This window comes from Clarias gariepinus, chromosome 5 (genome assembly GCF_024256425.1).
Source record: "Clarias gariepinus isolate MV-2021 ecotype Netherlands chromosome 5, CGAR_prim_01v2, whole genome shotgun sequence".
Taxonomy (NCBI): domain Eukaryota; kingdom Metazoa; phylum Chordata; class Actinopteri; order Siluriformes; family Clariidae; genus Clarias; species Clarias gariepinus.
The window spans coordinates 22,660,936-22,688,100 of NC_071104.1; the positions used below are offsets into that span (position 1 = coordinate 22,660,936).

The window sequence follows — 27,165 nt, forward strand, 5'->3', positions numbered from 1 at the left end:
TGTATAATGCCATTTTTTGAAAGTTTGATTAACTTTTAATATAGTTTAAATACAGTTGAACTTTAACTACTAAAAGAGTTACCTTAATCTGGTTATATGAGCTATTCAAAGCCTGAATTTGGACATTATATAATTTTCTATTGATTGATGGTCAATAGCCCATACTTACAATAACTATATATTTATATATACTTTATATTGCAATTATATACAATAATTATACAAAAGTCTCATATACAGTAAAATGTATAAACAGTTTAAACAAGTATATGTGCATCTGAAATCATATTGTTAGATGAATCTTAGGTAAGTACAATAACTAAAGCAACAACAAGGCTTCTGCTAAACTGAACTCGGACCCACCTAGAAAGTAAATGGATAAGCATAAGTGTGGCAAAACAGGATATATGCATTATCAAAAGAATATTTGATACATGCTATATACAGTAGATAGCCTACTATGAAAGAACATTAGGTTTTGATTTCTTACAAGACTGAATAGGTGATTTTTAATATATTCAGATATAAAACACTAAATAATAAAGACATAGATCTGAATTTTGGGTTTGCATGAAGACTATCAGTTTTCTCTCTGTTCAGGTGCTGGTTTTGTACTGGTTCTGATGGAGTGTTACGTTGACGGATATTTCTGAAAGGAATGTGTGTAAGGTCCATATGAAAATTGTCATTTTCTGTCTTTCTTCTACTACATGTTTTCTTGGGGATATATTATTATTATTATTATTATTATTAATAATTAGAATCATTCTTTGGGAAGCTTTAATGTAATGTCCATACTGCACCTTGATTTGTGTTTGTGTCATTTGTAAGGACTTGTAGATATTGCCAACCTTTCATTTAAAATGTACAAGTGAGAGTCCCGTGGCATAGCAATGGACATGACTGGCTGAGCATAGCTTAAATGTAAGCTTAATTTCTAACAGAGCAGATTTGTATTGGACAATCTCCATGGTGACTCCAAACCAGTGGGAAATCTTTGACGGATGTGCAGCAACAAAAAGTAAGTGCTTCAAATGATTTTTTTTTTATAAATATATAATCAGAAATTTAAAAGGGTGTTTAGTATGTAATAGTATTTAAAAAAAAGTTTCAAATGGTTAATGCAATAGAATGAAATGATGAGTGAGAGATAATACGTTATGCAACACCAGAGCAGCTGACTTTTCTTTTTATTCATAAAAACATAATGGTTCAGCAGGATCTGGAAGAAAGGAATGGTGTGTAGAGAAAATGCCAAGTAAAGCTCAAGAGGTGAGCTGTGTAAAGACTGACTTGATTCAAATATTTAGTGGGAAATGAATACTGAATTGTAGACATGTAACAGTTAGTGCAAACTTTGTGTCTCTTAGGATGCTGTGATCAATATGAAGTCTATACAGGATATTTCAAAACAGCTGGGCTTTGAGTGGCCAGTTCTTGCATATGAACTGGGCTTCACAAGACCTGAAGTCAGCCAGTTTCATGCCACATCTAAGGAGAAGAGGGATCAGGCCAAGAGCATGTTGGAATCCTGGTAGGTAATACTGTTAACGGAATCTTTTATCTAAACACAGGTTATCACTGTATTACACTGTATTACGAGAGGGTATCAAAAGGTTTTCAAGATTTGCACGCCACAGAGCCGGTGGCTTCTGCTGTAGTCCTCCCCCAGACAGCTTCTAACCTGGCAGCAGAATACGCTAGGTTGGCCACTGAGGACGGATTCCTGATACTCAATGCACAAAAAGTTCTGTATGACACACCAACAATGGCAGCAATGTAGTGGATTGTTCACCAATGATCATCATGCACAAGTTGCAGAATGGTTTCGACATTTTCGGGAGTTGAGCTCGTTGAAGGTCTTCCTGATCTCTCGTTGTCTTCCACTCTTGAAGTCCATATGCTACTCAAAACAACTTATTGCAGCACCGCCATAACTGAATCATGTCAAACGTCTTTGCCCAGTTCCACACAGAATTCGCTCTTTGTTCTGACTTCATGTCCATGATGAAACAGACATGGTACTGCACGGGGTCAGAATATCACCAGGTTCACAGCTCCCGATGTACACAGGATGATGTCTTTTGGCACACTGACTTATAAAGGTCGTTGCCAGTGGCGGACTGGCCATCTGGAGCACCGGGAGTTTTCCCGGTTGGCTGCTGGCCGAGGTGGGCCGGCCTAATTAGTACGTATGACGGTAGTAGTAAAAATGACGGAAACCATAATATTGCATCTCTTTCCTAAGAATATGGATGAGGGCGGCGATCGCACGGACACCGCCGACAAATGCGTCTGTTTATGTTACCGCGCATGCTGATGTATTTCTCTAAGCAAATTAAAATTAATTTCCATGAATGAAAAGGAGGAAGAAGAAAAGACAGTTCCGCATGCTCTGGTGGCTCTAACATTACAGTCAGGAACAGCGAGGCTGGATCCAGCAGCCCATCACATCCCACATCATAATACATTGGCTCATTAAAGTCGAGATTAATTTTTAAAACTACTTACTATGATAAAAATATAACACAATACAAAAACCTAAAAAAAAAAATATCACTGAAAATATATTGGGTCATATTTGTAAAACAAAGTAAAGAACAATGAGACAAACAACATATAAAACTACGTATAAAGACAATATTTTCAGTGTCCAGTAGCACCAGTCTCACAGAGACCCAGGAGACTGATAAACGGTTTGACAGGAAAATTAGACATTTTGGCAGTATTGTAGTTTTTTATTTATTTTAAAAGATGTAGGACAATACTGCCAAAATGATTCATTTACAGGCTGTTAGAAAATATTCTGTGCATTGTCTCTTACTGAGTCACAAGAGTGTTAAAAGCATTCATCATTCAAAGTTAGTCAGATCAGTGAGTTAGCATGATTTTGAAAGTGCTATAACTCCGTGGAACAATCTGACTACATGTGAATGTGCCATGAAAAAGTATTTGCCCCTTCCTGCTTTTTTCTTTGCATATTTGTCACACTTGTATGGGTGGAATATTACCTAAACACTTTATGAGGAAAAGACAAATTGGCCTTTTTGTGAGATATCATGAACATTTCGCAGGGGATATCATTGTGATGCAGTGTAAGATATACCACTCATCCGTGTAAGCTGCAAGTGCAGCAGGGTCAGTGATGATGAACCAGTGCCTGCTGATTTTGACCAACACCTCTCCCCTGATCTACCAGAGCCTAGTGAAAAGAATGGCAATCAAACTGAACAGGTAAGCTGGAATAAAATCAGTAGCAGCATTAACTTGTGCTAGTAATTATTATGGTAGTCAAAGTCAATATTAATTCAAACTAACGTTTCTCCGAATATTTTTGAATTAATATTGACTACCATAATAATTAAAATAAGTAACTAGTTTACTAGCGTAATGCTGCTACTGATTTTATTTTAGCTTACCTGTTCAGTTTTGTTGCCATTTTTTTTTTATATTGTCTTTATAGTTTTATATGTTGTTTGTTTTGATGTTCTTTCCTTTGTTTTTTTTGTTTTACTCATATGGCCCAATATACTCTCACCTAAAGGATTATTAGGAAGACCATACTAATACGGTGTTTGCCCCCCTTTCGCCTTTGGAACTGCCTTAATTCTATGTGGCATTGATTCAACAAGGTGCTAAAAGCATTCTTTAGAAATGTTGGCCCATATTGATAGGATAGCATCTTGCAGTTGATGGAGATTTGTCGGATGCACATCCAGGGCACGAAACTCCCGTTCCACCACATCCCAAAGATGCTCTATTTGGTTGAGATCTGGTGACTGTGGGGTCCATTTTAGTACAGTGAACTCATCGTCATGTTCAAGAAACCAATTTGAAATGATTCGAGCTTTGTGACATGGTGCATTATCCTGCTGGAAGTAGCCATCAGAGGATGGGTACATAGTGGTCATAAAGGGATGGACATGGTCAGAAACAATGCTCAGGTAGCCCATGGTATTTAAACGATGCCCAATTGGCACTAAGGGGACTAAAGTGTGCCAAGAAAACATCCCCCACACCATTACACCACCACCACCACCTAAAAAGGACATTATCTAAAAAGGACATTATAAATATCTTTATTTGAGGGGAGTTGATGATATCTTGAATTGGAATTGTGACTAGTCAGAATTAAATTGTAGATATCTCTAACAGGAATTATGGATAGTCATAATTTACTTACTGCTTAGGAAGAACTGAATTACGGATATCTGTTATACATATCCAGACTTGCCATTAAATGCTTAATTGGCTTGCCAAAAAGTCCAGGGCCACTTTTTGGTCCCAGTCCGCCCCTGGTCGTTGCTCCCTTTAACTGTGCATGCAGCCTTGTCTTGAGCATGTTACAAAACTAGTCTTAAAACTTTGTGATATCACCTCATATATATTCAAGCAATATTGTAGTACTTCATTATGCAGATATAAATAAATATGTTGTCTTGTTTTATAGGTATGAGAGGTCTTGGGATAAGCCTAATAAGACTAAAGTGCTGCAGGATGGACTGGAGCGTGCCGGCCGTAGAGACCTGGCTGAGAGGCTGCGCTGTCTTCACTGGGGCCACCAGAAACTCAGCCGCAGGGTCGAGCTGCCTTCTGCATTCCCCTTTCTCATAACTGTCCACAAGACTATAGATAACAAAGAGGCCCTGAGTAGAATTAATGAGCTTAATCGCAGTTTCAACTAAAATTTTTGCTGGGGAAGAATAATATATACTTAAATTATCATATGACATGGATCCTCAACTCCAGTTGTGGAGGACCAGTATCCAGCACTGTTTGTAATTCACAATCACATCAACATACACAGAGACCCTGGTGATGAACAGATTAGTTGAATCATAGAGTTTGATCATAACCAAACTGGGTTGGACACTGGGCCTCCTGGATTTCAAGATCCCTCATATATTCTGAATATTCCAAACATAAATTAACTGGATTTATCATACTGAAAACGCTTTTGAAAAACAATACCTGAGTTATTATTTTTTTTATTGAAGGACATTAAAAATAATGGATTTTACACTGATGCACAGTTGTAATGCTTTTATGCTATTTAAGTAAACAGACCTGCATTAGTCTACTAAAAGTAATACCCCAGGACATCTGGTAACTTACACCCCAGTTAGACGCCATGATTTTATTAGATTTTTAATCCCAATTAACTAACTGAGCAAGTAAACAAACAATTTAAACAGCAAGAGAGATATGCAGTAAATGATAGAACAGCCTTGGGTAGAGTCAACCAAACCCGCTGACGCAGCGCTCAGTGTGTGCAGCCAATCAACGCCCTCTGCTTCCATGTTGGCTGCGTTGCCAGGTTTGTGAATTTGCCTTAAATTGCGGGTGGTTGAAATGAAGTGGGCTGACGTCAGATTATTTCTGCCAGAAATAATGGCCAAATACGCTACCTCAAAACCGACTGTAAAATGTTTTCTCATGTAAAATGTTCATGTAATAAAGTTGGGATATTAAAGTTTACATTTAATTTATTGTTTACATTAATATGACATTATTTGCCTTATTTTATTGGATTAATTACTGGGGATTTCAAAAACTATTATAAAAGTACAATAGAATTTGTAAATTAACAGCACTTGGCTCTTTCTTGCGTTTATAAATGCAGTACGAAAAATACTCTTCCCGACTAATCTTGCCTTCTTCGTTATAATTGGCTACAGAAAAATTGGTCTCACCTATGATTGATTAGAGTCTCTCAAGCAAACCAATCCTAGAACACAAAGGCGGGACCTGAAATCAGCATGTGTTTGGTGTAGTATAAAACTTTATCATACATATTCTAAACTGAACTTATTTAGGCTACAAATAACCACACTGAGAGTATATAACAAAATTGACTAGAGTAAATAAAACTATATCTTAATCAACAGGGCTACTAATAAAAGAACCAAAATGACAGATGCAAAACACTGCATGCTTAGATTTTTTTATTTTTTTTTAGCATTGCAGTTTTTCACCTAGTCTTTGTGTTCGTTCATTCATTAATTCCGTTTATTCATTCATTCATTTTCTAATGCAGGGTACACCCATGGACAATTTGTGAACACCAATTAACCTAAACTGCTTGTTTTTGGACTGGGGGGGGTGGGGGGGTGGGGACTAAATACCCAGAGGAAACCCACCAACAAGAACATGCAAACTCCATGCACACAGACCTGAAGGAACAATGAAGTTAGTCTTCTTTAAGCTACAAATAACCACCCTGAGGGTGCATAACAAAAAAGATCAGTTAGAGTGGATGAACCTATATCTTAGTATCTATAGTTTGCATGTGTTTCTGGAAAATTATTTGTCTGGAAATCAAAAATGGTTAAAAAAAAAAAAAAAAAGGATTTAATAAATAAATAAAATGCATGACAAACTAACCTGTGAAATTTACAATGGTATTTGTAAATGACCCTATACAGGATAAAGTGGTATAGACAGTAAGTATTACTCAGTTGTAGAATGTAATGCCTTTCTCACACCAGCATCTGTTGTTATAATGCCATTCACTTGGTTTGGAAGTTGCTCTGTTCGAACACCAGTGCTAATGCAATATGCTGGCTATAGGCAATATAGTCTTTAAAACATATAAGAAGTCTACTCTATAATACATATAGGAATTATACCTTCAACATGATTCAAGTTTCAAGTTTTATTTTCATATGCACAGTAAAGAAACATGTCCCCCCAATACAATGAAATTCTACCAATTAATGCTGCTAAAAAAGTGAGGGTGAAAAAAAATAATAAAAATAAATATGGGTATAAAAATGGATATATAAAAATGAAATATATTAAACATAGAATTAAAGCCAGAATATGAAAGTATGTAAAAGTATTAAATGAGAATCAATACACTGTAAACTACGTAGTGTGCAAATGACGTCACAATCAATAAGGTAACTGTCACAAACTGGGAGAGGTTATTTTAAAATGATTCAATTTAATTGCTTTTTATTTTTTGCGTCGCTATTAACAACGGAAAGTATCGCAAATTAGCTTTAAAGAAAATATCAAATTAACGGTATAAACTGGATTGGAAAGAGGTGACGAGGAACCGTTGAGATAAGTCTGCGTGTTTTGTGCATACCTGGCAACCTTGTATGTTTGCCTATGCCGCGCGACGTCGCTATTATCTCAAGAGCAAGATGAGTCAACCAACAAGCGGGTGAAACGGGCTCTCTCAATCCTCGACTATGATGGAAAATATTATACAATCCAGTGTTTATTTAATAACCATGGCTGCGCTTTGAGACAAACAAGCGCTGCTTCTTTATAGCATTGAGAGCTTGTTATGGTGTCACAGCTGGGAATGTGGATGAAACAGCTGGCCACAGTGCGACTGAACTGATGCAGAATTTACGGAGGTAAATCCGACAGGAGAGACAGAGGGGAAAGAGAGAGAGAGAGAGAGAGAGAGAGAACTGGATGTCATTCAGCTCGTGATGGCTTCGGGAAGCTGTTTCAGTGGACCGGAGGAACTCGAGGATTTAAGCCATGCACTGAATTTGATGAGAGAACTGAAATGTTTCTACGACTCCCAACTTCTGGTTGATGTTCGTATTGAAGTGGACGCAGGACCGGAGACCTCGGGATGCTCCTCCAGACCGGAAACACAGACATTTTTCCAGTGTAACCGCAACATCTTGGCGGCAGCAAGTCCATATTTCAAAAGCATGTTCACAGGAGGGCTGTACGAGAGCACTCAGAGTAAGATCACGATTCACGACGTGGACGCGGAGTCCATGGCGCTCATTATAGACTACTGCTACACCGGCAGGGTCAGCATCACTGAAGCCAATGTGCAGAAGCTTTACTCAGCTGCCAATATGCTGCAGGTCGAGTACATTAGACACGCCTGCGCTGATTTCATGACCAGAAGGCTGGATTTGTCGAACTGTACAGGCATCTTGAAATTTGCAGACACCTTTGACAACATGGACCTGAAAAGCAAAGCGCAAGCTTTCATAGCGAAGCACTTTTCTCAGCTCAGTGCCAGCGGTAAGGAGCTGTGTGAACTGGACATAAAACAAATCAAAGAGATTCTCGCTTTGGATTCCCTCGATATTGACTGCGAGAGGAAAGTGTGTGCTGTTGCAGTGTGTTGGATCGAACATAATCTGTCTCTGAAAACGGAAGACGTGTTGTACATCCTTAAATGTGTCAGATGGTCACTGTTCACGGAGAAAGACCGGTTCTATTTAGATAGCCTTAAATCAAAACCTTTTATTAAAAGACACCTGCCGAGTTTGCCAGATTTGTCAAATACGGGAGAGAGCAGTGTCATTTCTATGAACCATACAAAACAGAGAATTGGGAAAAGTGCAAAAGAAATGGTCCTGTTTTTTGGCCGACCAAATGAACCGTTCATGTGTTATGACCCGTACACTGAAGAGATCTACTCCATGTCATCCCCTGCCATTAATCTCATGAATCAGAACTTTAAACGTTCTCCCATGGAGACGTTTTTAGTTTGCGTCACACCAGAGAACAGCCTGTACATAGCGTCACACTTGTCAAAGCACTTTTGGGTGTATGATCCATTGCTGAATTCCTGGCAAGAGCTGGCTGAAAGACTGCTAGGGAGAATGCATTCATACATTGGCTACCTCAGTGGGCACATATACATTCTTGGTGGTCGGGACCCAGTATCTGATGCCAGACTAAAGGAGGTTGAGTGCTATAGCATTCAGAGGAACCAGTGGATGTTTGTCGCTCCTTTGCCTCATTCCTTGGGCAAGATGCAAGTTGTGACAGTAAATGAGCAACTATATGTAGTGAACAAGCGAAGAATATTGTGCTACGAGCCCAAGAGAAACCATTGGCTCCAGCGTGGCTCTTTAAAACGCAACAAACTTCACAAAGCCTGTGTCTTTCTGGATCAGATCGTCTGTCTTTGTGACATCCCAGTAGTAAAGGTGTATAACCCAGTCCGAGGTGAATGGAGACGCATCGCAGACATACCCATCGATAGCAGTGCTCTAAACTACCAAGTTGTGCAACACAGAAATAAACTGCTCCTGCTTACTCTTGCCATTGTCCATCACAACAAAAACAGACTTGTCATACATGAGTTCGACGCTTCTAGAGACACGTGGAAAAACGTGGTCACCATGTTCGGGTCCTCGTTTGGCTCAATAAGTCTCTCTGCACGCATTTACACGGCTTGCCTTAGTTCAGGACAGAACTTTGTTAGCGAAGAGGATGATGACAGTGGTTCCAGTGTAGACTGGGACTTTGGATTGACTGATGCCGACTCAGATTCTGGCAGCTCGAGCTCTTTTTCTGATGAGAATTGGTAGCAAACGCTGTCTGGAAATTTCAGTGTTTATTTCATGGCTGTATTTTTTGTGTATTTAAGTGACATAAAAGGTCTTAAAGTGATACAAAAACTCCATCTGATGATAAGCTTTGCAGAACTGTACAGATATTATGTGGCTGGCCATAATTAACATCATTTATGTAACAGCACAGAGGCTTTGCTTTTACTTGAATTTATATTATTTGTATCGGTATTACTGAGTTAAAGGGTACTGTGTTAATGAATACCAGAAGATGATAAATTATTTTCTTAGATTAATGATAACAAAATTGGTGCTTTTACAGGATAAAGTGTATCTTGTTTTTTTATGCTTTTACAGATACAGACCATTTTAAATAGCCTATATTTTCAGTTTTTAAATACCTAATACATTTCAGTTAGATTTCTATTTTGGTGCATATAACCATATTTTGGATCTTATTTCTTTACACACATCTATTTCACATTTACATTTACACGTAGGCACTGAATGAATGTGTATTGAAAGGGTGCCACATGTCTGAGTTGTCCGAGTTCTCTGTTTCGTGCTACCTGCCTAAAACTTGTAATTTATGAGGACTGGAAATGCTAAGTGTAGAAATGTGTGTGTGTGTGTGTGTGTGTGTGTGTGTGTTGAAATGTACTAGCAGCCCATGAGAGTGTGTAGAGTGTATTCCTTCCTACAGGGATTGGCTTTGGATTCACTGCAGCCCAGACCAGGATCAAGCTCTTCCTGAAAACGAATGGATGTCTGTAGAACATAAAATGCTTTAGTGCTCCAGTTTGTTTGTTTATTCCTAACCAAGCCATATTTTAAACTCAAAATTGCTGTACCTCATGTGTTTTGTGTGTTTTTGTGCGATAAATCATTCTGTCTAGTAATCCTGGTTAGTCTGAGGTGAGTTCGCGCTGAGCTCAGCGGTCTCTTCGTGTTCTCGCGATACTTCATGTGAGCTCGGACTGATATGGCAGCTGAAAACAAAAACGCCGATTCGGATTCAATCTGTGACAGAGACAGTCTTGCGAATTATTCGTTCCAGGACAGTTTTCAGACAAGGGTATTTAAAATAATTGTCATCGGCGACTCGAATGTTGGGAAAACGTGTTTGACTTATAGGTTCTGTGAAGCGAAATTTCTTAAAAACCCAGAAGCCACAATCGGAGTGGACTTCAGAGAAAAGACGCTCGAGCTGGATGGAGAAAACATCAAGGTAAGATTCAAGCGCGCGGACTAATGTTATAACATCCTTATTCAGCGTTATTACTCTGCTACACAGTCACAGTCTTAGCGTGTTATACACAATAATGTAGCAGTAACAATAAGACCTTTCTGAATACGCCATAATTATCTAGTTTTATTTTACATGTGTGAATTATAAAGTGTACATATTTTATAATGTGTGCCTTGATTATCATATGTCCAGTATTAAATGTGAAATAGGCATTTTTCTTACTACTATAAATAACCATTAATGTAGAACATTCTATTTTAATTCAGTTTTATTTATGGAGAGGTTTTACCATGGTCATTGCAGCAAAACAGCTTTATGCAATCAAAAAGAAAATTAGGGAAATGAGTGTAAAATGTGTGCGAAAATATGTATAAAAATAAAATGACTAGATGAGAAAACCGAGGGCCACGATGGCAAGGAAGAAACTCCCCAAGATGGGAATAGGAAGAAACCTTAAGAGGAAGTCAGGAGGCTGGAAGTTTAGTATAACAGGAGAGGTGTTTAAGTTATTATATGGAGTCTGCTTTTATTATTGAAGGCTCAGTTACAAAAATAACGTGCATTAATAACATATTCAACCTGGTTTAAAACAGTGATTTTATTAAACATTTAATACCCAGTGCAACAGCAAACCTTTACTACTCAGGCCCTGTCTGTGTTAGCCATCTGTCAGTCTTTTTAATTGATGCTCCCTAAATCCGCCTTCATTTTAGTCACATCTGCAGTGAAAACATGGCGGAATCTCAGTGCGTTTGTGTTAATAATGTAGTCTACAATACCAACAATTTGGACACACCTTCTAATTCCATGTATTTTCTTGATTTTAATTCCTTTCTACATCGTTCAACAATACTAAAGACTTTCAAAATATGTAATAATCTACTTTGAACAGTTGATATTGAGATTAATACGTATGCTCTGTAAAGCCTTAAAAATAGCTCTATTAAACAGCTCTATTCTGAGGTGCTGTAAATTGGTGATTTCTGACACTGAAACTCAAAATTAACTTTTCCTTTGTAGCAGAGGTAGGTTTTTGTCTTGATTTCTCTTCAGGAGAGCCAGTTTCATCATGGTGCTTGATTAGTTTTGCGAATGCAATTGACAATACTGTTCTTAAAGAACTATTCCGAAACGTGTTATTTTATAGTTTTGAAAAAAAATCCAGTATTGCTATAGAATATCGAAAAAAATCCAAACTTTTGTTCAAACTGATACTATATATAAAACATTGAACTGTTTAAATGATTTACTTTATGTATCAAATAAAGCAGATCTCTTCTTTCCCTTAGAGATCCAAGTAAGGTCATACTTTGGATGAACAACCTTCAAGGACGTGCATGTAATGTTATCTAACTCATGACTGTAGTGACAAAAGGACAGTAAAAGCAAAGTTGACCATTCCTGCAGCAGGGAATATACATATTCATGTATGAGCCAAATAGCATACAACACATTTAATAATCATCTCATGAAAATTATACCATGACAACCCTTGAAAGCACTAGTAATGTAGGAATGTTTAACTAAACTCAGATTCATGTGGCATGCTTTGGGTGCATGAGTAGGTCTGGAGGATGGATTTAAGTAGTACAAATATCTTAATTAATTACTAGAGTCTTGAACAATGCATTTACAGAAAACACAATCGGGATTAACAGGATGTCCAAGTTTCCTCAAAGCATTGCAAAATTTAAATCACTGTTAGGTATTGTGAAGAGCATGCTGCCATTTAACAGTAGATTAGAGGCTGCGTGTATTTTATTTTTATGATAGTGGTCCAGACAGTATATTTGTTTTCAGTTGCAGATTTGGGACACAGCTGGACAGGAGCGTTTCAGAAAGAGTATGGTGGAACATTACTACCGCAGCGTGCATGCTGTGATCTTCGTATATGATGTAAGCAACCTTGCTTCTTTTGAAAGTCTGCCCGAGTGGATTGAAGAGTGTAGACACCACTCAGTCCCACTGAATGTGCCCCACATCTTAGTAGGGAACAAATGTGACTTAGGAAGAGGAGAGGTTCCTACCTCACTAGCCCAGCGACTAGCTGATAGCTATAATTTCCCACTCTTTGAGACGTCTGCCAAGGACCCTGCTGAGAAGGAGCATGTGGATGCCATTTTCCTCACCCTAGCCCACAAGCTGAAGAATCACAAGCCTCTTAGGCTGAAACAGCTGAGTGGAATTACTGCAACACCTCTGACCAGCGAGCAGGAAGAGAAGGACCTCTGCTTCTGCTGAGATACTGTGGCCTTGTTTAACCTATTTAATATGATGATGAAATGGTAAGATGTTCAGGTTAGATTTTGAACTTTTTGATGGTTTTAATGGAACAGAAATGAATAGAGGGCAACTATTATAGAGGGCTAACTATGTGCAATTAGTAAAGGTACTTCCTTATTCTTTAAAGCCAGTGTTTACAAGTAAATTAGTACAGTGTTTAATAGGAACAACACAACAGCACACTCACTGATGACGCAAACGAACAATTTCAAGAATTGCAAAAACAAAATGATTTAGAAACATTTAATTTACAGAAAAATGCCCTTCTACCATGACAAACAAATAGTTTTGTTAAAGCATATTACAATTTTTTTTACATTGCCTTAAGGTCTAGGGCATTTCCATTCTGAGCAGCTTGACATGTTTTTGCAAATGTTGTTTCTGTTCATGGTGTTTTTTGTCATTTAGTGTTCTTTTGTCAGTTTGGACAGTGGTTACAGCGTTTCATTTACATTATGTCTGAGCCAGAATTCACTGATTTTAAAGTCGTACTGTAAAAAGGGAATCAAATAATTGTGTTCAATATCCTTTGATCACATGCTGTAACATGTCATAATTCATAACCACTAGTTCACAGTAATGTGCTGCATCTATTCATTGGACCTTAAAAAAATGTCTGATTATCTTGCATGCTTAATGTCATCTTTACTGTTCGCAGCATTGCACAGTTATCACAAATATCAGTGTTTATTTGTGAGTTATCACAAATATCAGCAAACACTACATAATCTTTGAAATTTAGCAGCTTGATCATAATTGTATCAGTAAATAGGACCAGCTTGCTGCTTTTACTGATTAGTGTTAAGAATGCCATTAAAGTATTCTCAAGGCTTGTCCTTCAAACAAGGGAATGCGTTTATTACCAACGCATAACTACCAGCATGACAACTTTATATATGTAACAGCTTACTCTAAGCTCAGCATAATAAACATACAAATAGAGTCAAAGATACTAATCCAGCTCACTAAATTAATTTAGAAACTCAAAATTAAATTTGTCTTGTGGAGTATAATTAAAAAGAAGTGCTAGGTTCTGTTATTCCACTAGGGGGCAAACTAGAGCAACCTAAACTCAAGACCATATTGATATAAGGATTACTATAACAACATCTTTCCAAAAGAACTTATTTTTGGGGTTTCATGAGACATGTGTCTCTGCAGCCAGTTAGCCCCAAACATGTGCTACAGCTCCAAACGGGCTAGCATGTTAACATGTGATAGCACATTTTGTTGGCAGATTATTCCATGGGCTAACTTCCTTTAACCTGACACTGATCCTAATCCTAAAGCATGTGGCTCATTAGGAACTGGCTTTGGGCTGAAGAAATACACATTTGAATTTTACTGCAGCTTGGGTGAAACCACATGCAATGCAATCACAGCTGTCACATGTGATCACAACTATACAGAATCCTCTACAATATTATCATTGTGGTTATGTGTGTGTTTAGCTATATGGCACTTATGAATGCAGATATGAACCTTTAAGGCAGATTGATTGATTCTGAGCATTAAGGCTTGTAATGTGACTCCAGCCTGCAACAGCCTGTGACTCCAATATTTTATTTATTTTATATATGCCTGTTATTTTACCAAATTGTAACCACATGAAACCTGTTTAAATCTTTTTTTTTAATGAATTAAAAAAAACATCAGCACAATGTCTACTAGTTAATATGAATGTAGTGCATTGTAATTAATTATTTCAAGTTACTGGACCATTGTACCCGCTATGAATGAGCATAAGATAAATAAACAAATCAATAATTTAATCTGAATCCTTAGTGAGAGGAAAAGGCTTCAATTTTGTCATTTTTATGATGTCTTTAATAATTTGACCAAGTACTCTGTTTTTTGTAGCCAATCCCTTGAATTTATGTAATTAGCCAGTAATGAATGTCTTAGTAAATAAATAAAACACATAAATATATAATTCATTACTTTCCCATTTCTTTTGCTATTTATTTAAATAACAATTACAGGGAAAACATTTCTAAATTTACACAGCAAGATCTGGTTGTGTTGCAGTGACTGTCAGATTAAACAGTTACAGTATGCATTAAAAAGTCATGTAATAAATATCTTGATTTGATGAACAAATAGCACTTGATATGCATTTGACATTTTATTATTTAAAACATGGTTTGGAAATACTGTTAAAAATTAAGAATGACGCTTTTTGCACTTCTTTAGGCAAACAATGATTTGTCTGTACTTTTTAAAATGATTTAAAATTCATACTATTTCCAAATACAAGTCAAATTGACTAATTGAGATGAGCTTCATTACACAGCAAGACAAAGACCGAAAAGCAATGCCAACACAACAAAGAGTTTCATCCGGGAGAAAAGTGGAAGGTTTTTAGACTGGCCAAGTCAATCACCAGACATTAACCCAACTGAGAAGCATTTCACCTCCTGATGAGAAGACTGAATGAAGAAACCGAGGTCAAAGGCTGGAAAAGCATCAAAAAAAAAGAAAAGAAAAGAATGATATGGTAATGTTAGTGGCTCGCTGGTTTGATTGAGTTACTTCAAGGATGAACTAGTCGAATAAATATTAAGGGTTATTAACGGTATGGGTATATTAAGGTTTTTGTTTGTTTGTTTGTCGTAAACATTATATGACCCCAAAACTGTTATTGCTCAACACTGCAGCACTAAAAGGCATCACAAACTACGAACGTGTTTCTCCATTTGTCTGCAAACAGTCAGTGGTGTGATAAACCAGTAAAACAGCGCGGGATTTCACACCTCATGGAAGGTCATTTGTGAACTTCTGAACCTTACTTCACATCATTCTGTTATTTTGAGTCACGTTTAAATAAAATAAAATAAATAAATCAGAACACGACACGCCGTTGTTGTGAGGGGCTAAACCCAGAGTGTAGATGTTGCTTTTCACCACCAGATGTCGCTACAAACTCAATATTAAAACAAAGATTCCACCCTTTAGGTAGGAACAACACCAGCACTAATGTTCTACTAGTGATCTCGCATATTATTAGTGTCGATCCAAATCCTCTAGATATAATTGTACTTGGAATATATATTCATTCATTCATATATTCATCTTCTATACCACTTATCCTGAGTACAGGGTTTGGGTCACCTCAAAGTTGTTAAAAACACTTATATCTAGACCAATAATAAATGGTCAAATGGAATAAATATATATTATATTCTGTTAATGAATTCTTTTAAAATAAATTTGCGCTAAGGAAAAGGGGATTTCGTGGATTTTTTTCCTTCCTGGTCATACACTTATAGTTCCTCTGGATGGATAACTGCGAGACTTTGGCTGAAGGAGCAACTCTCAGTTGTAAGGTTGCGTCTGTGACTATGAAAGGTCCAAACTCCAGGTGCTAAATACAGAGTGTGTGTGATGATGATGGGAAATGATTAAAGTACACTAAGGGTATAGGTATGATATAGGTTATAAATAAGCATTAACAGCGGTAAAGTCATGTGCTCTGGCTGTTTACAAACACATATTTGTAGCAGGGATGACGCCAGTCTGTGTAACTCAATCGTAGAGCTAAAAGAAGCATGGCGACATCCTGAACTGCATCCCATCGTCCTAAAAAGTAAGTGCGAGCAGTACGCTAGGTCGTGTGTGTGTGTGTGTGTGTTATTTGTGTGTGCTGTGCTCGTGGCCCATCAGTACAGCAGCACTAGGCCCTGTGGTGCGGCACGTAGCCGCGAAGGATGATGCGCTGACTCCGCCCCTCGCCCCGCCCCCTGTGGCAGTCAGGGAACGTTTAAAAGCAAAGTCGCGCTGCTGAGGCATCAGAGAGTTCAGTGAGAGACAGAGAGGAAGTTTGGGATAAAGACGAGTTTGGAATAATTTAGCCCTTGTGCTTGGGATTCGCCACCGGAATGAAGTCACCAAAGATTAAGTCTCAGAGTAAATGTAAGTTGTGTGGTTCTGTACAGATTAAAGGGTTTACTCAGAGAGCTTTAATGACGAATGGTAAGTCTGAAATGCGACTCTGCGACTCTTTCAGCCTTCATTGAGGATGACGACGACCTGAACGCGGTGCTGTGCGAGTTCGACGCCGTCATTGAGGATTTCGCTTCGCCCTTTGAGAAGAGACATTTCCGATATGACGAGCACCTGAAGACCATGAAGAGGCGGAGCAGCGCGAGCGTCAGCGACAGCGGCATCAGTGACTCGGACAGTGAGTGAGAAATCATCATCATCATCATCATCATCATCCCACTGATACATTGTATATCCTGATCAGATATCTATAGTCACATCTTATGAAGGCAATTTATTAAGCTGCTTGCTCATGAAGCATGACGTTATAAATGTTATAAACCCGAACACAATGTTATAAACCCGAACACTGGTATGAACAGGAAAAGAAATGAAAGTTTAGATGAAGAACTTTTAGAAGAAACTTGGCTGGGAGGGCACACGACACATGTTTGCATCTGATTTGGTTAAAATCTTAACTCTTTATGTGGCATCGCTCTCTCTCTCTCTCTCTCTCTCTCTTTCTTTCTCCACACATTTTTTTTTCTATCACGTTAACAAGGCTATAGTGAACTACGTGCATCTTTCTTAGTGGATAATAAAGGTACCAGATACAAAAAGTACAAATGACACGTGCCACGCCAGAAACAAGGAGAAGTACAGTTCAGTACCCTTGTGGTTCATTGCATGTACAGCTGGATTCAATGCCCTTCACAAGCCACTGGGAATTTCTCTGCACAAAATCTTATGATATAACCTGAGACATGGTTTTGTGTTCATTCCTAATTTACCCGACAACCCCCTCACTACCACTAGAATATTAGAATATACAAGAATATATCCGTTAGTCTTCACACATTTGTCCGATCAGGGAGTTTGGGAGATTTCTCGAGCCAGACAGGGTGAATTGGCAGCGCTGGTGTTGGGGCTTTTGATAAATGGAAAGTCTGACCCTCCTCAAGTCAGCTCAGCCAGAGAGAATGATTGAGTGTCTAACTTAACGTTTTTGTTGCAGCATGGAGAATAGAAAGGAGTATCATTTTCAAGTTCAACACTCACATTTTCTTCTCTCGAATCCTTTCAGTTATAAGTTAGTGAAAAATTTAAAGGTGTTTGTCTGCCGCACAATATAAGGAATCATAAAAGGAAATATTTCACTATATGAAAATATTTTTTGGTATAACTTGATATCACTTTATATTTCTCTACAGTGGCACGCACTGCTGCCTAGAACATTCATAAGTGTGCACATGGGCAATAAAGGCAATACAGAATGTGCCCAGTATAGATACTGACTAGACTCTGGCACTTGGTAGAAATTAAAATTTATGAATTGTTGGATGCTTACTACTTGGGAACTTTGCACTGGACGTTGGTCCAAATCAAAACATTTGCCAAATGACAGTGTATGCAGCCAGTGATAAAGCAGTCCTCTAAAGCAATATACCCAAATCAATGCATGCATTTGTCAGCTACATTCAGATAAATTATGCAATAATTGACGCTTTTTTCACATGTAAATAGTTGAATTTTGTGGTGGCCTTAAAATATTTTTGCAAAATCAAAAATCAAAATCTCTTTGCAAAATCAAAGCCATCATTATGTCACTTTCAGCTCTTCACTACACTGTGTGGAATGCACATGACCTGTGCTTCTTTGGCACTTCTGCTCTCATTTTAAGGTCAGGGTGTGAGTGAAAAAGAAAACACTGCATTCATAAAGCTAAGGTGCTCGGGACTCAATGGAGCCAAAACACACTGTAGCACACTACACACTTCCTGTAGCAGCATGCCTGTGTGTGAACTCTGAGCAGGGCTAAGAATAAGTAAACATGAAGATGGAGTGCTGTTTTTCACACACAAAGCCCCGTGCTCACTTTGGCCTTTGCCTTTCAATTATCCTGCCAGTGGGTGGGATTCTTAAAGGTGATGGAGAGGACGGAGTTGCAGCTGAATGTTTTTATTCACTCTTATGCTCTCTTTCTCTCTGCAACAGGTGCAGAGTCTCTCAACAGAAACAGCTTAAGCTTTAGCGATGAGCGGCTCAACTCTCCCGTGTTCTCGCCTTCACCCACCAGCCCTTCAGTCACATCACCCAAACGTGAGTGTCTGAATGCTTACATTTAAAGTGTTAACCTTAGTCACTTACAGAAATTAAGCTTTGTTTAAAAATATTTAAACATTATATTTAGACATAATCTGTAAGACTTGTTTCATTCTAACTTATGTGGAAATATTCTGATTACAGCAAAACTTGGTGACACAAAGGATCTGGAAGATTTCATTGCAGACCTTGATAAGACATTAGCCAGTAAGTAACTTCAGTGCTATGAGAGGGCCAATTCGTAGAACTATATAATCTGTTCCTAAACCAGTTGAGCTTATGCCTAAAAGATTATGAAGTGGTGTGTGTGGGGGTGTGTAAAATACAGTTTGGACACTGTAAATGTCAGCAAGGGGAGGGGCTTCATGGAAAGCTTTTCATTTTTGCTTGTAACTGAATACTCTACAGTCTGAACATCACAACATGTGACATTTACAAGGTTACAATCCTCACAGTCTGAATGATCATTAAAACCAAATTTCTCAACTTAAGAAAAAAAAACATTACAGTTAATAATCTGTTAATAAACTCTTTATGTACTCTTTCTTCCATAGGCATGTGACCTGGAGTTAGTTACCATGTTCAACACCATTAGGAAGAGCAAGCAGACAGCAGGCCACACTGGACAAGAAAAACAACAACCTGACGATGAAACTCATAAAGACATCTCCCTCTGTTTCATTCAGAAATGCCTAAACTATAAGGACTCATTGTGCTTCCTCTGGAAAACTTGACCTGGAAGATTATTTAAATGGCTTTTTATAGAAATTCCTATTTGTAATTTTATAGAGCTGGTTATTGTAAATTTTATCAGTCTTTTGTGAATATATATTTTTGTATTTTTATGTAAATAGTAATTGTGTCAAAGTCTATCACCTTGTTATAAGAAGCTTTTACATCTGAGATATTGCATTATTAATTAATCTTAACAGAAATGCACACTTAATTCACTAGAAACTGGAAAGCATCAAGTGTATTTAATACAACTACCTGAGATTAAAATGAAAAACTGTGACTTTAATTCCAGTCCTGGTTTTATGTTTTGTTTGTTTTTCTTTTTTTTCGTGTTCATATAGTTTGCTATATAAAAAAAAGGATTTTTTTTTTTTGCAAGAACAATTTAAGAAAATTTGCAAATATGTAAATAATGGATTTTTTTAAATATACGTGATATTGGAGTTTTGAGAGCTATGCCGAGTCATTTAGTGCAGTTAATTAAATTAGCCACAGTCAGTAGGCAGTCTGTAAATGGTTTACCACACAGCAGGAGTCTCAGCTTGTGAGCAGTTGTCCTGTAGACGATCCAACAGCTGGTCACCACCTCAGCACTTCAAGACAGTCTATAGTCAGAAATGCTGAGATGAAGATGAAGTGACCTGTCACTGGAGCCCTGCTGAACTTTTCAGCTAAACGTTACACAACTTCAGTAACATTACTCCAAAATTTCAGCAATTGTCGATACCCCATGATACTGAATACGCATCACTGGGAACTACAACTTCTGCTCTGCCTCTTCAAAGAAATCATGATTACAATTGAAAACAAGATTGAAAAAGCAGAACATGTGACATGTTCTTACTCATGAGTCAGTGCATGACCTTAGCACAGTCCTTTTATTTTCTATATTAATATATATATATATATATATATATGAAGCAGAAGTAGCTTTGGCATGTGTTTCTGATTTTTCCCTGTTTTGTAATTCAAAGTTGACACAAACCACAGGCTATATCACAGCAGCTGTCCGTCACTCGTATGGACAGTGCAGCAGCCAATGTATTCACGCTAAAGGCCTGAGGCGATGCAGCGTCAAACATACTGACACAACAGATTAATGTTCCTGAGCTGGGTGCTGTCATTTTTAAAACTGAATTCCGACTTGGCAGGAACAGGCCTCGTTTTGGCAGCACCGTCCATGTGAGTTTGGCAGACAGCAGAGAGCCAGTGGTCTGGAAGTGTGGGAAAGTGCAAATGGCAGGTGACAACTGTGTCTCTTACCCTGTGGGACAGAAGAACGCTGGAGGAGGACATTACCATCCAAATCAGGACCACAGCGAGGAGCATGGCGTTACTCCAGTGGGCAAAACTAAATCACATAATACATCGTGGCATAACAGGATATACAGTACGCCTTCCTAATCTGCATCCCTTTGGGGTATACATAAATAGCCTGTTAACATAACTTTGGTCTAATGACAGAATAATGAAATTACTAACAAATACATTTTTGTGCAAATTGATTTGCCATGCAGTTGGAATTTAGGGAGGAGGTGTACACAAAACATCCAGGGAAATAGAAAAATGTAACAACGCAAGTTTTTATGATTCAATAGCAATGAAATAACTTTTTGTTTATCTAAGTAGAAATAAGAAGCAACTTGCCTTGTGACAAACCTGAGGGTGAAAAATTAGTTACGATTCACCTTAAACAGCCTAAAAACCCCTGACGTTATTCTTTTGGCTCGGTTTCACATTTGGAAGCAATAATAGGAAAATATACATAATAGGAAAATAGAAAGCTGACAAATGATCAGTAAAACCTGGCCAGTTTGTTCATGCACATAGCTCGCAGGTACAGATCTGCCCCCTATACATCAAGCCCATGGCGGTCCCAGTTTTCTCTACTGTCAACAATTAGATTCCACAAGCTCAGAACATGCAAAAAGAAAAACTAGTAAAAGACAACAGTAAAAGAAATCCCTATCTAACTTGAATTAATTTGATTCACATTTTACTAAAAGAAATACGTTGATGCTACAGTATATGTAACACAGTCATGTCTGTGCTATCTTAAAGCTTGAGTAGTTCTGCTTCAGTTGCTCCTACATTAACCATTTCCCATGTGTAGCTACCAAAATAAATGCACCAGGAATGCAAGCCAAGCCAAGCCAAGCAGCCCAGGATTTCAGGACTGTTAAGTCAGTTAGGGTGTTTAGCTTGGAAGAAAGTATTGCTTTTTATGCCTCTTCGTAAAAACGTAGTGTTTGGCCAAATGTAGCAATGCAGAATGTGCTCGTTTCCCACAGATGATGAAAGACTAATGTTTAAGCAATCATTCCTGCCAGTCTCAGCCTGGGGGGGGGCTGGGGAGAAGGGGAATGAAAATCATGCATCAGCAAAAAATTGCTCTACTCTGATATCCTAAACACACTTGGATCTTTATGGATACTGTAGTGTGCTCTAGTAGTAAAGCGTTAACCTTGACACTGCGATAACAAAAAACTGCAGAGATGTTGGATGGTATTGTCGCACTTTAAATATAGAAATCCCAAGGAAAGCACCTTCATTTCTCATGCAGGCGCGTTATTGTCTCTGTCCTTCCTCTGACCTCTGTGTCATCAGCCACACACCGAAAAGGAGGCTTGTGTCAAGCGCCACTAAACAGTGTATAAGAGTAAGTCTAAAATCAGACATAAACATCTGGATTAAAAACATATCTACTTTTAAAGGACTTTTTAACCATTTACAGTATAAAATATCCTCCTCTGACTATATATCAAATCTGGTTGTGAGCAGACTGGTCAAATCTAAGCTGATTTATGTATAACATAGTCAGGGAAACATGTTGACTAGAGCATACAATACTTAACGACTCTCATTCACAGTGCACAGGCAGGGGGCAGATGGCCTGCTGTGATCAGTGCTCCTATTGAGCAGAACATCTCATCAACTGTGGGATCTGGTCTAGCGCATACTGATCGCTCGTCTCTGGGGAGAGGCCATATCCTGTCTGTGGACTTCCACCGAGAATCAATGCATTTTAGGCAGGGAGTCATTAGAAGAGGTTTTTTTTATTATCAGACTACTTGTGCACATGCAGACATCTTGTATGAATATTTGACAAAATAACTAAAGTTTTACAGGATTTTCTTCATGTGAACACACTTGTTGGTTAACTGAGAGACCATTAGAAATACTATTTGTACCTTAAGTGAGTTGCATTTTAACGATCTAGTGAGTACGAGTGAGAGCAGAAAGGTGAAAATGATCCAGTCAAGATGATCAAGAATAAATCCTACAGATTCCAATCAGGATGATGTTGATTAGTTGAAGGATTACCCTCTGTAATAAGGTCAAACTGTTTTGCTTTTAAACTAGTATAAGCCTGGTAAACTTAAACAAACTGCATTGAAAAAAGCTACCGCTGACCTGATACTGTAAGAAAACAATCTGGTAATAAAGAGGGAGGGCAAAAACTTGCGAACCGTAATCCACAGTGCTAAACAATTTGCTCCTATTCATCCTTCACTGAATCTCTCAGCACAGCTCACTTATCTGCTTGCAGCAGCACAGGCTCTGCCAGCAGAGGAAAGAAAGGCCACTTTGAAATGCATGAATGAGGATTAAGCTGAAGCCTGCAAGTGACATGAAGGGGCTCGATTTAGCATTCTCTAAGCTCGGTCATAAAAAAAAGCCGTCTTTTTACAAATCAAGCACAATTCAGTCCTTCATGTGGTAAATATGATTAGAGTCTTTGTTCCAAATCGCATAAAAAACCTTGAACAGCTCCCGCAAAGGTGAATTACCACAACAAACCTACATTTAACAGTCATCAAGGAGTTGTGTTACAAATGCAAATTACAGTATATATAACACAGGAAAAAAATATCTTTAATGGTTTTTATGCAAGGTATTTTTATTCGGTCTGTATTTAACTCCATATAAATGTAGTGAGATTGAACGAAGATTAAAATGACCAGATCAAATAATTTTCTCAGGTTCTCAAAACATAAAGAGTAACCGCTAAGTATTGCTTCACATTTGCCCTTCTACTCTCTTCTCCGTCTGGCCAGGCCAGGGCTGCGGGTCGATAAATGTGTTTAGCATCACCACCCTCTCATTTAGTCTTGCAGGTTTTGCCTGACACCCCTTTTACCTGGAGGCTAATTGCTGACAGGCTGGATCAGCCACACCTTCTGCGCAGGTTTTTTTTTTTTTTTCAACAAATAAAACAACCCCTTGCAATCTGTCAAGATAATTCTTCAATGACATCTTTAAAAAACAGTGAGCTAATCAACACTTAACACTGGACACTGTCCAAGACAAACCAATGTAATAATAATAATAACAATACTTTGTGTAATACTCAATTCTGGAATTCTGAAAAATCACTTACATATTTTCTTCCACTAGAATAATAAGGGCAGGATTAAAAGAGGACTGATTTCAGACAGAGCTGTGTTCCTCACTCTGCCATGGTTGTAATCAGTTGAATTTCTGTTAATTAGCTTCAGTCAAAACTCACAATGAGCCATGACAGCAAACACCAAGCAGATCACAACCTGTCTCTGGCGCACCACTTATTAATTAGTTTCACACCAGCTTTAAACTCCGGCTCTATTTCCTGTTAATTATCCTCCTCCAGAGACTAATCAGGCAGCCAGGCTTCAGCATGGAACATGCCTATGAAAGTCCAGGGTTTCTATGCACAATGAGTTATTAACAGAAGAGCTGATAGAAGTGCACATCTGATAACCTGATTACACAGAATAATCCATCTAACTTTAGACTGTAAAGAATTTGAACAACATGTGCAGCGACAACCATCCTGTGATTAACGAGTCAGCATCAGAGCCACTATACAAGAGAGGCATCAATTTACATGATGCTGTGATTTGTGGAATATAACCTTTAGGTATCCAGTCCATTTCGGGGGGTCACTCAAGGCAATTTCCACACCACTAGATTCTTTAAAGTGACTCTTTACAAATCCAGCTTAAAGTTGTCATGGTAATGTCTACTATTTTAGTATCCACTAAGGGTCTCACATTTTTCTTACTTAAAAAAAAAGAAAAAGAAAAAAAAGACAGATGGCAAGACAAATTGACACGGGCTATGATCTCATATTGAACTGCTTAAAATCAAATGCTCAGAATGTTTGATTAGCCCACAAAACACTGAGCTCTGTAAATCAGCAGGACAAATACAGAGAACGAAATCAAAAGACAGGCAAAAAAAAGTGAACATACATGGAAAGTTAATAAGAGGTTTCTGCTTGCAGGTAATGGGTGAGGTGTCTTTAAGCACAAAATATACAACTGTAAAAAAATTTCAACCATGCTTTCATGTGTTATATTTTGTTTTTCAGATACTTACATAATTTCCCTGGTTATTCAAAATTTCAAATGTTTTTCAAGATCCTTGTGTTTAGTTAATTTAATCTAAACTCAATGCAGCAGCTGCATGGCAATCCAGACTGCACTTATATAACAATACATAAATAGCTCTAACCATCAGTTTCAATCAACTAAATACCAGGTGCGTTCAAGTTAAACTGGGCCTTGTGCTGAAATTTCTTATGAATGAAGACATAAAAGATTTCAAGTACAGGACTGTACTCTTAGCTCCAGTAAAACTTTTGAATGGTGCAAATGTTTTAAAGAAGGCTGTATGTCCCTGAATGACGATCCCGGCTGAGGTGTCTCAGAGTCCAGTGCAGTTGTTCCTTATGAACATTCAAAGAGTGGAAAATCTCATCCTTAAAAATTGACAGATAACTTGTCTCCTACTTGCAGGACAGGTGCAACCGTACACAGAATCATTTACTAAAACAACTTGCACATTATACAGGGACTCGGCTGCCACATCCCCCCTAGAGTCAGGACCTCGCTCCAAGCCTTTTCCACATGTTTGGGCCATTAAAGGAGTTCCTGGGAGGCCAGCATTTCAAACATGAAGCAGAAATCGTGCCTGGGATACTGAGAAATCTTCCTACCTTGATGGAATCCAAGCACTAGTGAAACACTGGGATAAATGCATCAGTGAAGCTGAGCAATCAAAAGTGCCTTTTGACTTCAACCCCCTTGCACGTTAACCATAACGTTTCATGAACTATGACACGAACGCAAATGTATAGTGTTGGTTCTCTACACTGCAAAGCAACAGTGCTTTATGGGAGGTAAAGCACAGGATACTTTTTTTTTTAACCATAAAAGAGTGATATCTATAAAGACATTTCTAACTGTCTGTCAGTCATTTAGTTCAAATAAATCTGCAGTACAAAATGAAATAAATAATGATCTATTCCAAACTCGGTCATACATTGTGCAAGCTGTGACACATAAGAATATATGTGGAAACACCTTGGGGTGACTCCTGTTATCCCATGATTATTTACTTGCATCAGACAGCGGAATCCTGCACTCAAAGTCTGGAGCGCAGCTGTGGACCGAGCCTTGGGAGTCAAGGCTGGGAAAGCGAGAAGAGCTAAACAGGCAGAGCCAGCTGGCTCTTGAAGTGCGAGAACCTTTACACACACACACGCACGCACACACACACGCACACACACACACACACACACACACACACACATGGACTCAACATAATAACAGGATGTGAATGGTTGGTAAAATGACAAAAACAGAACCCATCAGTGGGCCTAAAAACCTTAGCAGGACTCATGCACTCAGTTCAACATAAAATCGGCGTAACCGCTGCACACCAGTGGACAGACTGATGCAACTGACTAATCTGAAAGTCATTCCAGGACATCTGGACATGTTGGGACCTGGTGCCACAACAGGGCCTCATGCTAGTCACAACATCGTTGTGTGAACCAGTAGCTTTTCGAGATCTACTCAGACTATGAAAAGCTCTGCAATCGTTAACACAGCTCATGCAAAACACTTGACTAGACAGAAGATAGTCTCACGCTACTATCCGTTGCTAGAAAGTTGCAAACTTTCTTCGTCAAACACGACCGAGAAGCCTTTAAGGAGTGTGTCAGCAAAAACTCCTTTAAAGAAATTTCTGCAATAATGTACACTGCATGCATGCTTTTGCTTTTCTAGTCATTATATTACTGTATGTCATACATTGTTTTCATAGACATCAAGAGCCAATTTAACATTCTGCAGCTTGTGGCCAGTTGTCAGGTGAGAAAGATGTCTAAAGCAAATTATCAATTTAGATTGTATTTCATTTAAAAAAGAAATTGTTGTTGATGCGGCAGAAAGTGTGCAGAGCTTTCAGAGCTTGGCTTCATTCATTCACTCAGAAATGTAAAACAAAGTTCTACCTCTAAACACATACTGTACACACGTGCATACAACATGCTCCTTGTGTTCCTGCTCTGATTAGCTATTTAAACTGCTATTTCGATGGCGTAACTATTTATTGTGCTTCGATTAACTTTTAACCAGATGGTCTGATTACATCATTCACCGCATGACTGGGAGCGATTAAGAAAGAACAGTTGTTTCCAAAACCATATTTTCCAATGACACTTTGTCTCTCAGGTTTATTGTGTTTCACAACTAACAA

General features: G+C 38.2%; 4 protein-coding genes across 5 annotated transcripts; all 4 read left to right on the forward strand.

Annotated features, from left to right (window-relative positions):
* The first annotated feature begins 935 nt into the window (after positions 1-935).
* wu:fc50b12 (uncharacterized protein LOC103911624 homolog) lies at positions 936-5,416 on the forward strand. Of its 2 annotated transcripts, none has more exons than XM_053497311.1 (4): positions 936-1,021; positions 1,217-1,272; positions 1,371-1,534; positions 4,451-5,416. In XM_053497311.1, the coding sequence occupies exons 1-4, from the start codon at positions 970-972 to the stop codon at positions 4,683-4,685; spliced, it is 507 nt and encodes a 168-aa protein (XP_053353286.1). In that variant the 5' UTR covers positions 936-969; the 3' UTR covers positions 4,686-5,416. The 2 variants fall into 2 exon arrangements, with proteins under 2 accessions (XP_053353286.1, XP_053353287.1); XM_053497312.1 differs by having other exon boundaries at positions 996-1,021; positions 1,220-1,272.
* Positions 5,417-7,167: 1,751 nt separating this feature from the next.
* On the forward strand, positions 7,168-10,120 carry kbtbd7 (kelch repeat and BTB (POZ) domain containing 7). Its single transcript, XM_053495982.1, has one exon. The coding sequence runs from the start codon at positions 7,449-7,451 to the stop codon at positions 9,303-9,305; it is 1,857 nt and encodes a 618-aa protein (XP_053351957.1). The 5' UTR covers positions 7,168-7,448; the 3' UTR covers positions 9,306-10,120.
* A 144-nt stretch (positions 10,121-10,264) lies between these two features.
* zgc:101559 (Ras-related protein Rab-33B-like) lies at positions 10,265-14,727 on the forward strand. Its single transcript, XM_053495771.1, has 2 exons — positions 10,265-10,515; positions 12,337-14,727. The coding sequence occupies exons 1-2, from the start codon at positions 10,270-10,272 to the stop codon at positions 12,775-12,777; spliced, it is 687 nt and encodes a 228-aa protein (XP_053351746.1). The 5' UTR covers positions 10,265-10,269; the 3' UTR covers positions 12,778-14,727.
* Positions 14,728-16,593: 1,866 nt separating this feature from the next.
* Positions 16,594-19,924, forward strand: rgcc (regulator of cell cycle). Its single transcript, XM_053495865.1, has 5 exons — positions 16,594-16,731; positions 16,826-16,999; positions 18,796-18,900; positions 19,048-19,110; positions 19,458-19,924. Exons 1-5 carry the CDS (start codon positions 16,698-16,700, stop codon positions 19,463-19,465), a joined length of 384 nt encoding a protein of 127 aa, XP_053351840.1. The 5' UTR covers positions 16,594-16,697; the 3' UTR covers positions 19,466-19,924.
* The last annotated feature ends 7,241 nt before the right edge of the window (positions 19,925-27,165 follow it).